The sequence below is a fragment of the Mycteria americana genome, chromosome 1, assembly GCF_035582795.1.
Source record: "Mycteria americana isolate JAX WOST 10 ecotype Jacksonville Zoo and Gardens chromosome 1, USCA_MyAme_1.0, whole genome shotgun sequence".
NCBI classification, from domain to species: Eukaryota; Metazoa; Chordata; class Aves; order Ciconiiformes; family Ciconiidae; genus Mycteria; species Mycteria americana.
The window spans coordinates 106,436,676-106,454,585 of record NC_134365.1 but is presented as its reverse complement, the minus strand read 5'-3'; the positions used below and the strand labels follow the sequence as shown (position 1 = coordinate 106,454,585).

At 37.1% G+C, this 17,910-nt stretch overlaps 1 protein-coding gene across 3 annotated transcripts in view; it reads left to right on the top strand.

Annotated features, from left to right (window-relative positions):
- CADM2 (cell adhesion molecule 2) overlaps positions 1–17,910 on the top strand; it is a 702,605-nt gene that overhangs the window by 632,702 nt on the left and 51,993 nt on the right. For all 3 annotated transcript variants that reach the window (XR_012777775.1, XM_075516406.1, XM_075516421.1), the window contains one exon: positions 14,950–15,069. Coding sequence is in view for 2 of the 3 variants with exons in the window: in XM_075516406.1 (XP_075372521.1) it covers positions 14,950–15,069 (120 nt within the window). In the remaining variant the exon portion in view is untranslated. The remainder of the gene's footprint in view (positions 1–14,949; positions 15,070–17,910) is intronic.

The following is a 17,910-nucleotide window of genomic DNA, read 5'->3' as shown; positions in this document are numbered from 1 at the left end:
GGGAAAAGTATTCTCTTTTGTTTAAGCCTACTGCTTGATCTCTTCACTTCCCAGCTTTCCAATCTATTTGGCCTCTTTTGCTGTTTGTGCTGTAAGTATGCAGTTAAAATCACTTTTATTTTCATGCTGCTTCCTTTCAATAGATTCTCAAGTATTTCCACCTCGCTCTCAATTTCTCATTAATTATGATCTTAGACTCTGCATTTCCTGGATTCCTGTCCCTTGTATCCACTCTCCTTCTTTTATGGTCTCTTTTTCACCTTTTTCTTCATTTTTGGTCTAGTAGTAAATCTCTGTGATTGACTGTTCTCCATATCTGGGACAGCACTATGCCAAATTTGCACAGACACCTTAGTTTATTAACTCCTGCCTCCAAATAGATTTATAGAGGTTCACCTTCTGTGGCCACCCATAATTCCGGCACTGTGCACTTTTACTTCTATACAAGTTTATTTTTAAATTAGTAGAAACTCTGTGCAATCCAAAACACATCTGAAATGAAACAAACTCCATTGCCTCTATCTGTTCTAGATTCCTTTATCTTTGTCTGTTCAGTTGCCCACTGTCACATTTTTATTATGTTTCATTTCTGTTGTGATGTTCTCATAGGGGCCCCTCTCCTTCCTTTATTTCTGTAACTCACTTGTGCACATCTCTCACTCTATGAAAGTAAAAAATGAGTAGAATAGTAATTTGAAATAAAACTGAGGAGGTGAGATTTTTTCTGTTTTCTTTGAAAACTGAGCTTATTGGATAGGCAATAGATATCCTGGTTTGCAAATATTTTCACTACAGGCCTTTGATAAATCCTGTGCACTGTTTTTGGACACCTTATCCTCATAAACATATATCAAAAACCACAAAAATATTCACTGAAGGGGCGTGAGGGGAGGTGGGAAGGAAAGGAAGCAGCATCCATGTGGAGCAGCACGCTCATCAGTAGTCTAGTTGCCCTCTATTTTGGTGTCAAGACCTTAGACATTGAGGTAGCTGGACAATTTCTAAAGTTTCCTCCTTTATAATTCCTGAGTTGAAACATCTCATTTACAGACACATCTCAGAGAAAAGAACTTTTTTTGCCTATGGGAAAATCCTACCCTTTGAGTGAACAAAGCTTGGGCTTTGCAAAAAGAGAATTGAGCATATCCGTGGTGTAATGGAACAATAATAGCATGTACAGCTACAATAGAGGGTGCTTTTAGTAAAAAAACAACCTTGCCCTTACAGCAATCAAGGCATATCAAGAATATGAGACTCTTCTGACGGCTTAGGACTTCATTTGAAATTCTGTGCATGTAAATACCTATGCTTTTTAGTTTTGAGTTGGTTTTTTTTAATATATCTGTGTTTGAATTAAAAGAAAGAGGGTGTCTCAGTTTTGAGTCCTTAAAACAGAGGTGAAAAGTCTCTCCTACTCCCATCTTATAAAAAGTAGAAATAACATTAAAAAGTACGGAAGACAGCTCACAGACAGAGGAGCCTGAGCTTTCAGCTGAAAAATAAATAAATAAAAGAAAGCTCTTGAAGACTTTCTCCTTCTCAAAAGTCTTCCTTGCCCCCAAACCATCTCTTTTTTTCTTTTTCTCTCTCCCCCTTCCCTGCTATGCATGCATGCATACACACACAAAACACACGCACACACACACAAACAAAACCAACCAACCAACCAAACAGAGGTCTAATAACTTATCCAGGAACAGATTTTTTTTTTTTTTTAATCTTCATATCTTTTTAAATCCACAGCAGCTGGATGGTTTTCTTGCAAAAGCTGAGATGTGGAGGAGTGAAGTTTCACTGTGGCAGGCCTAAGAAAGTAACTCATTATAACCCTATGTTAAAGGTAGCATTATAAACACACAGAGAATTTCATTCACGTGTTATTCTGCAAAGCATAGCCCTTCAAATTGTGTTGAAATATTTTGATTTTGCATATACATTAATGTTCTAAAGTGACATTAAGGTATTAAATCATTATCATAATATTAAAGTTAACTTCTGCAGAGGACTCTCGGTTACTCTAAAAGAGGTGGCCCGGACCTTAAAGCGCAATGCAGATGAATGCTGCACAATCAGATGAATTAAGAAATCATTGTGTAATGTAACTTTTATTGTTTGACTAAAGAAGAATAATGTTTAGCTGACATTTTCAGGTATGAGAAGTCTGTCAAGAAACTTATGGTGGAATTGTTGGCTTAATTTTATGGATGAATTGTCCAGCTATTATCCCTGAACACTTGCAAGGCAGCTACTTGGAAATTGCTTTTTGTTGATAAATACTTGAATAGTGGGCTCTATAGTTGAGCTATGTGAACTGATATTTCTTCATTTATGGTAACTTTAGAAAAATAAGATACAAATTTGTTTTTCAGATAAGCTCAAAATTATTTTGGAAAGGTCAAGAAAATAACATTCCAAACCACAGTGATACTTTTCAGGAATCTGTTTGGTACTTCTACATTTTTACATTAAGATATCGGTTTTGATGAAGGAAAGCTTTTAAAATAAAGTGATTTTGTTAGATAACATATGGAAGATTTTATTTTATTTTTTTATCCACACTGGAGTACTCATTGAAATTATTGAATTCAGAGTATTTCAGTTGACTTAAATCTGAATTTGTCCTGGTTTTATTTTTATTTTTTTTCTCTCCTGGTGGATGCAGCAAATCTCTCTCCAGGTCCAATCTTTAACAGCATATTCTAACACATATAGCTCATTCCTATTTGAACAGAAGTTGTAATTATTCTAAAAACCTGTAGCTTTGGATAATGTCTTTAATAACACGCAACACTTGAAAATATTTAATATTCTATGTACATATATAATTGGCTAATGTGATAGTTCTTGATTTGGATTCCCTATGTGATTTCTAAAAAGGAAAAGATTGCATTAGTTTTGAATTATAATGGGTTTTTTTCTCCATACACAATAACAGCATAAAGTTAATATTTTGGATGCTTATATATGGGTAGAGCGTCTACAATAAAGTACTTCTTGAACTCAATATACTAGATGTATTGCTGTTGCTCTTTTGAAAAGAACTGTTTTAACTGATCATAAGTGATGTGTATTTCTAAAACAGTACTGTTGAGTTTATTGTCACTGATTTGCTGTAGTAGCACAGCTTTCTAATTTTTCTGGACTTCAAGCTTTGCTATTGCTTATACCTCTAACATTCTTGAACTTTACTTCAATTGAGCTTTTTTGTTTGAGGGGTCGGAATGTAAAATTACCATGCTTATGAACATCATATGCAATCTTCATGAAGAAAGTATAACTGTTAACAGAATAATTTCACTTGAGACTGATGACAAAGTTATAGTCTAACAGTTGCTAATGATCTTCTGTTTCCATCTAGATCATTTATTATTCACAAAACTCAAACTCTAAAGAAATTATTAAAGTGACTTAGTAATTTTCTAAATTGAAATCTTTCCTGCACCATTAGGTGCTATGTGGAATGCAGATAAGGGTGTCCTGTCCCTGTCTCTCTCATATGGTGCTTCTATAACTTACCTTTCTTTTGAGAATAAGTTGCTCAGTTTTTCACTCAATTCAAGAAAGGAAAATGATATGCTGTGTAGTGATATTGCTTAAAATGTCAATTAGTGATGCTAGCCTGGTGATACATCAGTACCATGTTTTGTTCCAACTGAGATTATAAACCTTGGGAAGGTTGCACAAATCATTGGTTTTGAGCAAATGGAGATAGATATAAATGCTTTGGGGAGATTGCAAACAGCATCCTGAGTCTGAGGGGGGTAGGGAAAGTTCTGTAAAAATTACGCATCTTTCTTAGAGAGCTTGGAGAAGTTCCGTATCTAAGGTCTCTGATCAAATGTGAAGATGAGCATAGAGGCTCAGAGAGAAGTAGACACTTAGAAATTTGCTCATCTCAATCCATTAATATTTCTAACATCCATAATCTGATGCTAATAATTATTAGTTCTGGTTATTCTGGTTTTGCTATTTGTAATTTTAATGATTAATGACTTGTGAACTTTTTCTGGAGTTTATCTTAGCCTGCATTTCTATATTGTATAAAGGAAAAAATATTCAATGAAATATTTCTTACAGTATTCTATTATTATTTTACTTACAGCAAATAAGGTTTTCTCCCCCCTTGTTTTCAGTATTCTTCCAACTAAAAAACAGATCAAACTGACAAAAATTTGAAATTTCCCTCAACAAAATTTAAAAATCTTCATAACATCTTTCTTCACAGCATAGGTTCAGTCTAAATTTGTGGTGGGACCCAAAGTGTTTTTTGCCCCTCCTCCAAAGGGGAAACAAACCTCTAAGCTGCAATCACAAACTATTTTTTCTAGCTCCTACTGCTTGAATTGTTGATCCAATATAACAAAATTCTCTTTACTTTGCAATGAAAGTCACATTTTTTATTACGAAATCATATCATAGCCTTTCTGCATTGGATCTTCCTCTGTCTTGCTATGCCTTACTGTGAATCGCCTTGACTTTGTCAAAGGATTCAGAACTGTTTTGACAGCTTTCAAGAAAGCTCATTGCATCGATCTTTCTGTATGATTCTCACGGAAAGGGGAAGAGACAGCAAAAAGTAGCCAGGAAGACAATAAGGTTATATCTCAAAACCATTCTCAAATTGCAGGGAGGGGGAAAAAAAAAAAACAAACCCACAAAAACCATTGCTAGCAAGTATGAGTATGGATCTACCAAAGTTGATAAAGTTGGTTGGAACAGCCGGTGCCATATGGGGATCTCCCACAACACCCTGACTTCTTTCACAAGGCTGTGGTTCCCTCACGAGCACTAAGAAAGCTGTAACCCCTTTTGAAGAAACTTACCCAGCAGGTGGCTGTGAACAGGTCTCCAGATATCTGCTGCGACTCATGGAGTTCATGTTACGGTGTAAGGTGGTGTGTCATTTGTGAGAAGAGTGGTCCAAACAATTTTCAGTCAGGATTACTTTTCTTTTGTTAGAAGGCCTGAAGCCAGAAGAATTAAAGTTTTTATTTCTTTTTTCTTTATCTACTTTATACTCTGACATGCATTTCCTTTACTTTTCTTTCACTAGTATCCACACAGCTTTTTTACTACCCAGATATGCCCTTGAAGAAAAAAATTGCTTTTGCTTGGTAACCTCATGCCTGAGGAGGGTATATCTTTCAGCTGAAACTACCCATATCAATCCTCATGGCAAGTGAAGAAAAAAATGAGAGGAGAAGGAGAAAGAAAAAAAAGAAAAAGGAGAGGAGGAAGGACAGAAAAAAAGTTTGGCAGGGTAAAACTGTAGGAACGGGTGAAGTGTTTTATTCTTTAGATATTGCTGTGGGTCACTGCACTAGTGGTTTTGGTTTTCCCTCTGTGGTTTCTGTGTTTTATATTTTCTGCAGGTTTCCTAATCCTTGATTGGTAGGAGGCAGGGAGGAGTTGAAGGAGGTAGACATGTTGAAGTGCTAGTTTGCTGCTTGATTGAGGAGAGCTCTGGATGGCTTTCCTCATTTACAAGCAGGAACTGAAATCTCTTTGCACTGCTTTGTATCTCATTTTGTTTAAAATAAATTAGCAGATATGACCAAGCATTCTTTATAACAAATACTGTGATATTCCATTGGTGAACTGTCCTATTTGATGGCCTAGTAGTTAAGGTACCAAATGTCTGCCTGCCTGAAGGGAAGCTGGATAATTTTAATAAAATTAAATCTTGACTATATTGCATGTGTCCCACCATTCATAGTAGCATGTTATACAAAGCCCGAGAGTCATGGGGGGAATCCAACTACATGTATAGAACTCTTTTGAGCAAAAAAAGACAGAGCATAAAAGATTGACAGCTAGAAAGATAGGGCCTTGTTTTCTCATGTAATGTACTATGGTAATAAGAATGTGGGAATTAAGTGTATTAGTCAAAGATGGTGCAAAGAAGTGCAATAAACTATGTTTTAGGTTGCAAAGGTGCCATTAACTTGCCCAAGGTGATTTTCAATGGGATACAGCTATCCTACTGTGATAAAGTATTTCAGATTAGTGTTGGATGCCTTTGATTTTATTTTGAAATAAAGTAATTTAAAATAAATAACATTCTCTGTTATCTCTTTTTACTAACCTTAAAATGATTGTAGTGAGTTTTGAGTTATTAAGCAATTTTAGTGATTTGTCCTGAATTTCTCAGAGAAATGAAACTACCAACCATAATAAAATAGAGATTAGCAATCTGTTTACCTCCATTTAGTTTCAACACTTGTGTCCTTAATAGGGAAATTTTAGAATTTTCTCCTTGGCCTCTTTCTTCTTCCTAGTGCAGTTCTGGCTGAGCTTTTTGAAATTTTTTGCACAGAAAGAGTCAAGTGTCGTTCTGAGCAAGCCCTCCTCTCTGTTCAAAGCCACTGGTGTCTGAATTTGTATTGTACATTTGCTTTTCCTTATAGGTTTTCAAGGGCCAGCTGCTGGTACTTTATTTCATTTAATTTTGAATACTATTTTATGGCTTGGAGAAACAAGGAAATATGGCTTTTCTGTTTACTTAAAAAGAATAAAAATGAACATCACAGCCTTAACGTGATTTTTAAGCAGTTGCAATGGGTCTAGAACACCGTATTAATAATGATAGAATGCTGTGATTCTGGGGCAAATTGTGCTGGCTTTATTCATACAAGATGCTTGGTGGCTTTTGTGGTAACATTTTGTCTTGAATGCAGTGAAACTGGCACTTCAGGTAGAAGGACAACTGCTTTTTTAAATACAATTTTAAGAGGTTTTGTTTTCTTTTGTGGTTTTGATTTTTTTTTTTTTTTTTTTTAGTAGAGAATTAAAATGGGACTTGGAAGATCTGTTCTGAACGCCCCTGTCAAGCTCAGAAGTCTGTAAAATATAAGACATTCCACTTAATTCTTCTGTCTTCATTTCCCAGCTGTGAAATGGGAATAATGCTACCTCTTTTTCTCTAACATTTGGTCTGTACTGTCTAAATAATGATCTTACAAAACCTGAAGGCAGAGATCCATTCTTTACTGCATATATATTTGTTAATGTAGAGTTGTGAACAAAATCAAGACATGTATAGATGGCTTTTTATAAGTAAAACTACTTCATTTGAGGCTGCAGTCTCAAACAATGCTCTAAAACTTTACCTTTTTATTTAAAATGTTGAATTACAAAATTCTTTTTCTTAGCCTATTGCATGCTCTGCAAATTTTACTTAATTTCTTTCAGGCAAGTTGCATAAGCTTCAGTGATTTGCTCAGTGCAGTGTTTGTAATTACTTTAATTAGAAAGATGGGCTTTTATACAAGATAGAATGACTCCCTTAAAATAATAGACTTTATTAATATTACTAGTATTAAACGGGAAATGACTTTTTTAACTACTAGAAAAACTTATGGTAACTTTGGGAAAAAATAGGTCTTACTATATACTTTTGGAGTAATCCAAAGTATGTATTGCATTCATATAACTCCAGAACATGGAAGATTAATATTTCTGTTGAATACTTGTTTTGATTTGTCCTTAGAAGTACATCTTGCTCTAATAACCCTTAATAAGGTAAAACTTAGAGCACCTGAAAACAGATTCTTCAGTATTAAAGAATTAGCCTACTCGAGAATTTAGATTTTCCTTGTAGTGAGATAATCTTCAATATCTAATCATCAGGTTAAGTTATTATCTTATCAAATTTATCCTTTTATCTTCTCTGCGTATCACCTGGTTTTAGCACAATTAGAAATTAAGAAATAATGCATTACAGCCTATTTGTTTTCTACAGTACAAATGTTGCAATTCATATAATCTGCCACCAAAACTGAACAGCAATAGGTGAATGTATTGTGAGATACTACGTTATGTCACCTTTTATTCTTCTACTTCACTGAGAGCAAGAATGGTGAGCTTTTTAAATGGCTAGACTGGTGACAAACAATGAGTCTGATGGGCAATGAAATGGGAGCGTGTTCCGGCATTTCAGGGCTTCATTGCAAACTTCTCTTTCTGCTTCAAGGGAGCTGCAGCTAGAGTGCTTTTGCTGATCACAAATTCAGTGGAGTGGTGTGGGGAGCAAAATGATCCCTAAAGTAAGCACTGAGGGCTTCAAAGGTCAAACCCTACATTTTGAAAGGTATCAGCCACTAGTGCAATACTTAAATGTTCATGTTAGATGCTTTCCTGTGAAATGCTTGATTCAGGTTTCCTGTGCTCCCTACGTGCAACTCCACCAACTGTGTGTGCAACAGACTACTCTAGTCACCAGGTGACAAAGACGTATTTGTGGCAACATCTGTGCTGTGGAGAAAGGTCATGTTTTTCTAGCCAGAAAAAAAAATGAAAAATGCCTTTTTTTGTGTGTTTACAGCTACTCTGAATTTTAGCAAGTACTCATGAGCATTATAAAACGCATAGACCCCGTGCCCACTAAATCCCAAATTCTGTTCTGTGCAAGGGGAGAGGTTCAAGAGGAAGCAGGGGGGGCTGCCTCTGCTCAGCATGCTCTGCTTGTTAGAGTCCCCACGGAAGGTGGTAGAGGTGGGTTTTATCTAAATATCCCTCCCTGGCCGCCTGACCCAGGGCCCCACAGCACTGCGTGACAGCTGGCCTGAGCCTGGGCAGCCACACCTGGGGGGGAGGGAAGTCGCAGAGCCGGTCACTGCTCTCAGCCCTGAGAACTCGTCCTCCCTTACCGTGTCCTTCCTACTGCGTTAAGGCATTCCTTCCCATTGCTTCTTTCTTGTCACCTGCCTGAGAGCTACAGCTCCTTGTTTTCTGACAGCTCGCAAACCTGTCCTGAGCCCGGCCTGGCTGTACTGGTGGAAAATCAGCCTTTCACACACCCGTAGTCTTTGTGAGTCCTGCTGTTGCTCTGGTGCACAAATTAAATGAGATATTCAATAGAGGAGTTGTTTCAAGACAATTAAGGGCAGTTAACTTTTTCTTCATATTTCAATGTCAAATGAGGTGGCATAATCAGAAATAACTTGCTACTACACCTTGTTTTTTCATATTCATCACATTTTTTATTTTGTCATAAGCAATTCTGGTCAGAGCATGTGTTGTAAAATGTGCCATGGTGTGATATCAGGTCCTCATTTTAAAGGATGAACTTTTACGTGATTTGGGGTGACACCATGCTGCCAATACTAAGTACTAATATTGAAATGGGCTTTGTTCTTTTGAGTTATATTCTTAACTTTCTAAGGTTAGAATTTGGGCCAGGGTTGTGTAGATACCAATTTTTTGCTTGGCTCTTTGAAAACAGAAGGAGACATTGTCTTTTTTGCTGTAATTTTGTAATACTTCATCCTCCTTCATTTGCTACTGAAACCTATTGCTTTCGAAATAGGAAAAAAAACCCCACCAAACTATCAAACTTTCTATAAGAGGAGAGAACTATTGTTCTTCCCAGTTCCTAACTTAGGAAAAAAGAGCAATGAGATCAAAATTCTAGTATCTCTTAACACTTGATTTTTTTCCTTCTGTCCCGACTGGGCAACCAAAGTATGTTTAATCAAACTTTAATGAGCTGTCCCACATCTTCTAACATTTAATACCATCTACAGGCCCATGAAACGTCTTAGAATCATGGGACTATGTCAATTTATTTTCTTTTCTTTCTAAGTTGCCTAGCCATTTTAGCCCAACTGTATGTCTTGCATTATGAACTCATCCACCGGAAGTCTCTAATGGTTTTATCTAGGGATCTAGATCTACATGGAGCTTTTGCTAGAAGGGTTTGGATATTTTTTAATGACATCTGATTTGCTAGCAAAAATGTCAAGCACATAATTGCCATTTCAGAGTTTCATAAATCTGAATCAATTAGTAAAAAGAACCCCTTGACCTCATGTCCGTGAGCTTTCATGATCATTCAGTCTAAGTGCTAAGGAGCTGTTGGCACATGATATTCAAGCTGAATGATCCTTTTGTTCAATCCCGTTTTCTTGGAGCAAGGCTAAATGCAGCTCCCTTTGAATTTAAAACCTTGCTAAATTATTTAGTACTACATACCACAGACTGATTAAATTTTGCACAGAGTAGTGAGATTGTTTCCCAGGTAGGTCATCACTCAGTTCAGTTTACCACTTAAAATTTCTTTCATTCTCAGTCAAAATACAGCAAGGGCCATCCATCATTATCACTTTGTCCTTTAATTTTTCTGTCAGCCTTTGTCAAGCTTGAAACAAAAGCCTTTACATTTTTATCAACTGCAGCTATTGTTGTCTGAATTGTGCTCAGTCATTTCAGAATATCGGTTGTGTTTTTACCAAACAAGTCAAATATTTTCCATAGGTCAGATCTATCTTTCACATAAGCCCACTAAACCAAAGAGAACCATTTCTCATTTCTTTGGAAATGGAGTGTAAAAATGCTTAGGGCCAAATCGGCAGTGAGAGTAAATTGTCCAGGCTCCCTGCACTTAAATGGATGAATGTCTTCTGCCTTAGTAAGAAGAATGCGGTGTCAATGCAAGAAAGAAGGAGAGGCGAACAGGAAATTTTGATCAGGTGGGGCTTGACAGTGTTTTGAGCTGATCGTGTACAACACTGTTCTGCCACTCATAAACAGACTACATCTGTGCCTCTGCAAAAGAGCAGCCTCCAGACCAAGCCAAGCATTGCACGCTCCTCCTTTTTCCACTGTCTGCTTGCAGTCAGCCATCAGATTACCTGCTGTCTGCCTTCACCTTGCCAGTGTTCTTCTAGCTTGATGGCGTGCTAACAGACAGTAGTGGCCATGAAGAACGCCTTTCTAAAACCTTCCCCATACTTTTCTCTGCATCCGCTGAACTGTGACATTACGTCAGGTCTTCACTGAAAAGAGAGTTCTTGGCTGAGCATTTGTGGCTCAGCTCAAACCCCTCTGTGCCGCTAGAGAGAGGTTAGGAGCCTGTCTCTTCCATTGAAAATCCAGTTCAGGTCTTACCTGTATAACCTGTGGGAAGATATGTGAAAAAGAGTTGGGACTGGAGTCAGTAACTCCCCTTGGCCTGAAGTCTAACCCCTTTTCTATTTCCAGCAACTTTTAGGGAAACAATTAGTTCTCTGTGAATTGTTTGTATTTCAGAGGAAGCAAGGTGATGAAGTGAATACCAACTTAAATACATTATTGAATTTTTAACTGAGTATCTGTCTGCCAACAAACATTCATTTTAGGAGTGAGGTTTCAAAATTAATGGTGGCAATTATTGCTTGACTTCTAGATCTCTGAGCATGGATTTTCTATCTTCTTTGGTTCCCCATCTGCAAAATATAGCTATTTTCTGCTTCACAGGAGGCTAAGGATTAATACCTTAGTATTATTGAAATGGCGATCTGGTGCATTGATTTGGGTATGGCTACTTGAATTTAAAAGTTCCACTCTACAAGGTCTCTTGGTCATAATGATCCTTGGTATTTAGTGGCGTGAGAGTCATAAACAAAAATTTGTTTTCAGCTGAACGTTGTGTACAACTAGATTCAGAAATTGCAAGGCCAGAAAATGGAATTAAGTTTCACTCCAACACAGGTTTCTTGGGCAGAAATCTGCAAATCCATTCTGTTAAGATCCTTCTTGACACAGAGCTCAAGAGGACAAATCTACGTAGTCCCTTTGATAGCGTGTTTCTGAGCAGCTGCCAACAGGGAGCTCTGGATAACACAACGTGTGCCTCTCCAGTAGTATAAGATAGGTGTGCCCTGCAGTAAAAGCAATGACCAAAAAGTCCTACAGGACTAGAAACAGATCGAATTGTAATTCCCTTTTCTGGTATGCAAATGAAACAGCACACTCTCTTTAAAACACAGTGATTCATATGCCTTAAACAGAAGCCTGTGCTGTTGAGTATCAGCTTATACTTGTAGTCTGTCTGATTTTGGGAACTACCAAACCCGCTTACCTCCTACAACTACAATACATGATGAGAGAATGAGGAGCGCTGCACATTACTTCTCTTTTTTCAGAAGTGCATATTCTGCACTCTCTTATGCAAAAGCATTTTCAAGGCAAAGAGAAGTAAAGTTTTGTGAGAATCCATAAATCTTCTTGGAAGAACTGTTAAGGAGCCTTTCTGTCAGACTGAGTAGGACTGGGGGGCTCCATACACGTAAGTCTTTTCAATGTGGGGTTTGGGTGCTTTTCAGAATGCTAGTCTATGCCTGGATTTGGGCTGCCCAAGATAGGGTTTAATCATGGGGTATGGTCCAAGAGTTCCAAAATGTGTTGTCTGGATAGCTGTGAGCTATTCTGTTACTTTACACATACATTCCTGTTGCACGCTCTCATGTCATTAAAGAAGCAATTCTACTGGGCAGAGCCTCGAACCTAAGTGAGTGTGAACCAGGCATTTCTAGAGTCCAGAGCAGACTTAGATTTCATTGCTTGGGCAATGCAGTGCTCTTCAGGCTGCTGATTCCTGGTTGCTATCTTGTACTGTAGTCTTTGAGAGCAAGTAATTGTAATGCTGTGAGCAAAGCAGACCAACTGCAGTCATTTGCATGGTGAATTTCACCTTACTCTGCTAAGAAAGAAACAAAGCCAATGCTATTGCTTGTATTTATGTTTCTTTTGAGAATATACATTTTTCTTTGAGGCTTCTGATAAGTTGCCATTGTGATGTTTGGCATCAGGGTTTGTGACTTTGATCAGGAAACTAATTTCTACACAAGTTTTCATTGTTCTTGATCTGATCAGAAAAGATGAATCTATCACATCTGTGTCAAGACACTGATATATCCTAGTTCTTGTTAACTAGTCTGTTTCCTAGGTAGCCTTTCTTTTAAAATAAGAATTCTTGTTGGAAATAACTTCAATCAGAAGAGAAAACAGAAAGCAATGAACTTCTAAATTCACCAGTGACTCATTTAAGCTGTTATATGGTAAAATAGGTAGACAGTGTGTTCACAGAATGGAAAGCACTGTCATAAAACCATAACTGTATTTGCCAATTGCAGTTAACTTGGCATTGCATAGTCTTAAGTAAGCGGCATATTTAAGATAATTAATGGAACCGTAAACCACACTAATTAGGTTTTACGTACAAGACTGATTTGTAAAGCTTTCCTAATAAACAAGGCTTTGCTCTCCTTATGAAGTAGATGGGTTTTTTTCTGTTTGATTTCATTTTTAGCAGATACTTATCAGGGAAGGAGTTTCCCTTTATGAGAAGCAATTGCATAGATCAGTACGTGTGACATGTATCTTTTTAACATGTTAATTTATTTCTAATGCTTGTTATACTCAGTTCTGTTTAATTATTGTGGTACTCGCACTCCAGGTAATGTTGCCATTTTTCCTGGTGATTAATGTAGCTACACTGTGGGGTTTTTTAAAAGCCTGTTTTAATTTTTCTGGCTTGGGAATATTTTGTACTGAGAAACAGATTAAATATCAGTGTACAACAGATGAAAGAGGGATCTCATGCCATTTTCTGATGGCTTCGAAAGTGGAAAATCCCACAAGTGTAGATTCCAGAGAGAATAGTGCTGACGTTTATCAAAACCAGAGGAATACAGAAAACTGTAGGTGACTCATAGTTGTGAACTGGCAAGGAGACTTTTAAAGGGGCAAAATAATCTGTCATCCAGTATGAAAATAAGGCAAGCATGCTAATTTGAAGTCTTAGGAGAGTAATTATGCAAAGCTGAACTCAAGGACCCCGCGTCTGAAATGTGTTCTGTAGGGCCTAATACTGTAAAGCTCTGAGCTACTTCAGCTTCCATTGATTTCAGTCAGAATTGATGGTACTCAGAGACCAATTGCATTTCTTTCCACAGCGAGGGAAGACAGATCATGGGTCAGATTTTTACTCTTTTATTGCATTGAATAGCACCCTTCAGAAATATTTTCACTGAAATCAGTGTGGAATGGGTCACCCCATTCTCACCATCAACTGCTGAGAAACTAGTCCTTTCCTTTTAAACCTGCAGTATAAATAATCTGGAAAATGTCAGATGTTTTTTACGTCCTTACGGAAGTGCTTTTCTCTAGTCCTCTTCAGGGCTTTTGTTTGTTTGTTCTTTAAAACCTGCAATCACCTTATAAGCAAAGAGATACTGGTCTTTATTGCTTTTGGCAGTGTAATCAAAGTATTTTCTATTTGTACATCTGGTTATGTTCTGCTCTGTACTGGAACATTTTGCAACAGACATTGTTGGTTCCTCTGCAACAAAGCAGTGGCACACCTAAGCCTAGCGTACCTGCACTTACTTGATCAAAAGCTGAAGGGTTTTGTAGGATGCTGTCATCAGGGCTATGCATTTTTTCTGACTTGTATACACAGTTTTTTTAATAGTAATATTAATAGCATTTCTGATTTTTAGTTCTAAGCTGGTTTAGAGAAATACTGATGTGTGTATAAATATTAAGCATTATAAATTTAAAGCATTAAGGATGACTGAAAGATGACTGTGCCTGCTAATTAGGGTAAAGATTTTGAAATATACTCTGCTCTGGATCTTAGCAGACAACTGTGTCTTAAACAAATGTGTGGGAAGAAGAAAAGCAATCCGGAAAAAGCAGCTCTTATAGTTAGTAGCATTTTCTCCCCTTTTTCCTTCCATTGAGTCTGTCTGAAAGTGGGTGTTTTAACACAGCCATTTCTCGTTAACATGTGTGTGTTTATTTTAGCATGATGGTGTTGTTTTTTTCATCTCCCACTCTGACACAGCATGTTTCATCCGTATATGGTTTCTAGTATATGAGACATTTAAAATGGCTCAGTGAAGAAATGGATTCTTGTCACTTAAACAGTCACTCTCCAGATCTGTGGAAACTTGGTCATTTTAACAGTGTTTTAAATTCCATATGCTCAAAGATTGACTATGGAAACTGAGAGTGATATAATGTCAAGAATTTAAAGGTACTCTGTTGTACCTATAATAATTTATGTTAATCATGTTTTAATTTAGTCATTTTTTACATATATGTATTTACAAATTAAACCACTATTATGGTTCTCCTTTGTTTGCATGATATGATTTTATTTTATATTTTTTTTCCACTCACCAGATGTTTTCAACACTTTGCTTCCCACTACTGTCATCCCCTCCCTTACCACTGCAACAGTCACAACCACTGTAGCCTTAACAACCAGCACAACCACATCGGCAACAGCCATCAGCACCAGAGGTACAGTATGCTTCTTTGTTATGGCCTGAAAAACACATTATAAATAGGAAAATATAGGTTTGATTTTTAAGAAGGATAGAAATTGCTAAAGAGAGGGTTCAAACACTTTAGTTCAATATATATATATTTAATAGAATAATCCACAGGATGGTACATGGTTAAGAAAGATTTCATATGACCTTGAATATTTTCATTGCTCTAGCAGTGTGTATGTGAACTTTGACAGGATGCTTAAATTATTTGTATACATTTGCATTTAATTTTTTTAAGGTTAGTAAATTAACTTTAATGTAAAATGCAAGCAAGCTATTTTTAAATAAACATGACCTTTTAAGACTGGTTATTTTGGGTGCTAATGTTTAAAACAAGATAGGTGTCTCAGCATTGGAATTACTGTTGATGCAATCTTGCTTGATAACAAAGAGGCATCGCATTACATCACCCATGTTAGTCTTTTACAATTTAAGGTATTCCTAACCTAGAGGTGTCTTTGTCTTACCAGAACTAGAGTAAATGAGCTGAAATTTCTCTCTCCCCTCCCTACCTCCCATCCTGTTGGGTTTTGTCTGTTACAGCTTTTTAAATGTTTCTAGTAATGCTTTGCTTTGTTATGAGCAAAATATAAAACTTAATTTTACTGTTGTATTCAGTGACTGATCAGATAACTGTTCAATAGCGAAGATGTGTGTGTAAGGTTTTGCAGATTGTCATCTTCTGGGTAGCTAGTAATCTCTCACGGTGAGTGAAATGGCAGAAGGTTCCTATGTGGTCTGTTGAAGGCTTTCACTGCGCAAGGAGAGAGGAAATAATATTCACTTACCACACTGCAAGTATTCACATGATGAGTTATAATTATGCCAGGAAAGTTAAGACAAAGTTATGAAATCTTTTCTTTCTGGAAGCATTGTTACAAGTCAGTTGTAGTGACCTGCCTAACTTGCAAGAATAAGCTGAGCTAAATGCAAGTCCGTTGTATAAAGATTGTGAATAGTATCAGATCACCCAACTTCTTCCTCCATAGGGCACTGGTATTTTAATATTGTGGCCTTCATGTAGTAAACTGACATCAAACCTGAAATTATATTTTTAAGCTTTAATATTACTTATAGTGTGAAAAAATATTGTTATTTTAGTGAAAAAGAGAAAGAATGTTATAGTAGTCCTTTCCCTCCAGGATAAAAAGGGTAGACCATGGAAAACAGGTCTGAGTACTTGCAAGAGGAACATTCCCTGAAAAGGAGCAGAATGACAGGAATGATCATGTGTTTATAAAAGAGTGGTTTGAGTCAAGCAGCGGAAACTTCCCAGCTTTCTGAGGGCTCAGATACTGGAAAGACAAAGTGCTTGGTGTGCCATGTTGGTGTTTGCTGTCTTTAATGAATTGTTTTCTTCTTGTTATGTGGTCATAACTAAACTATGTCACTGTTGTGATTGTATATTTAGTGTACCGATGTTGTTAAGGCATTGTGTTACCTCCTAAGTGTGGTTTAGGACCTCGTTTTCCTTTACTCTGAAGTGTTCATTTTCACCATTTGTGTGCCCGGCAGCAAGAGAAAGATCTGGAAAAGGAGAACCCTCTTCTAAGCTTCAGCTCTAACACGCATAAGAATGCATGCCATTTGATGCTACAGTAACAAAGAGATACTGCTTTGAGAGAGAGTAAAAGAAGGAAATCTGGGTGAAGGTGATCAGTCACTAAAACATAAGCACTCACTTTTCCCAGAAAAAGAAGTGAATGCAGCAAAATGGCTGAGAAGATGAGACCACTTCAACCTCAAGGAACTGGTAGATATGGTCTCTCAGGCAGATAATCTGAGACAAAGGAGTGTGGGGAGACTGTTTCTTGAAAAGCTTGTATTGAAAGGAAAATGACAGTCTATCCCAATGCAGAGGAAAAACAGGACACGTAATAGACTAATGAAGTTGTCTATCTAACAATCTAAGAAAACAAAAACCACAAAAACGTGAAAACAAGAGGAGATTACTGTAAGCATAAGTCATAGAGTATATCACCGTGGAAGAAACAGGAAACCAGGCATAAAATCAGAAACAAAAAAACAGGCATAAAATCAGATGCAAAAGTAATTGCAACTAGCAAGGTGTGAGAAATTTAACAAAACAAAAGGGTTTAGAAATGCATTAGATGAAAGACAAAAATAATGAAATGTAGTGATCCTATTCATGAATGATTAAGACAAGGCTGAAGTAATTGGTGTTTTATCAACAATGGATGACAACTGGAGTGCTGTTTCTAATAGGGGTGTCACACTGAAAGATGACCACAAATAGAGACAGATCAAAGAACACGGACAGGAAGTTTAAAGATATGCTCTGAGAGGAAGCTGGAAGCACCAGTTTGTTTGGTTTTGCTTTCAAAAAAGAAAAGTCAGTATGACTCTGATGAAGAGTTATTTTCCAAGTTTAATGGGGAAAACGAATCCACTGAATTAGTGGCAAAGGCATTTAGTGGGGCAACTGTCTAAATGCACGGGAGGCAGTGACACAGTGTAGCTATTGAAGTTCCATGACTTCCTTCATCCTTGCTTTCTTTAAAAGTGCTTGATTCCCATGGCAGAGGGAAATGGACAAGATGCTCTCCTTATATCTCTTCCTTTTCTATCTTTCTTGGACCCATAAACAAATACTGTTCACAAACTTACAGTGGATGCTGTGAAGGCGAGTTCTGCCATCCTGAAATACTAGACTGAACCTTATCTAGATTGTCAGAGCACCTGCACACCAGAGGTACAAACAGCATAAGAGCCATTTTGGAGAGGATCAGATTTTCAGTAGTATCTGTTTCTGGCTGAGCAAAAAGTACCTTATAAACATATTTTCCTT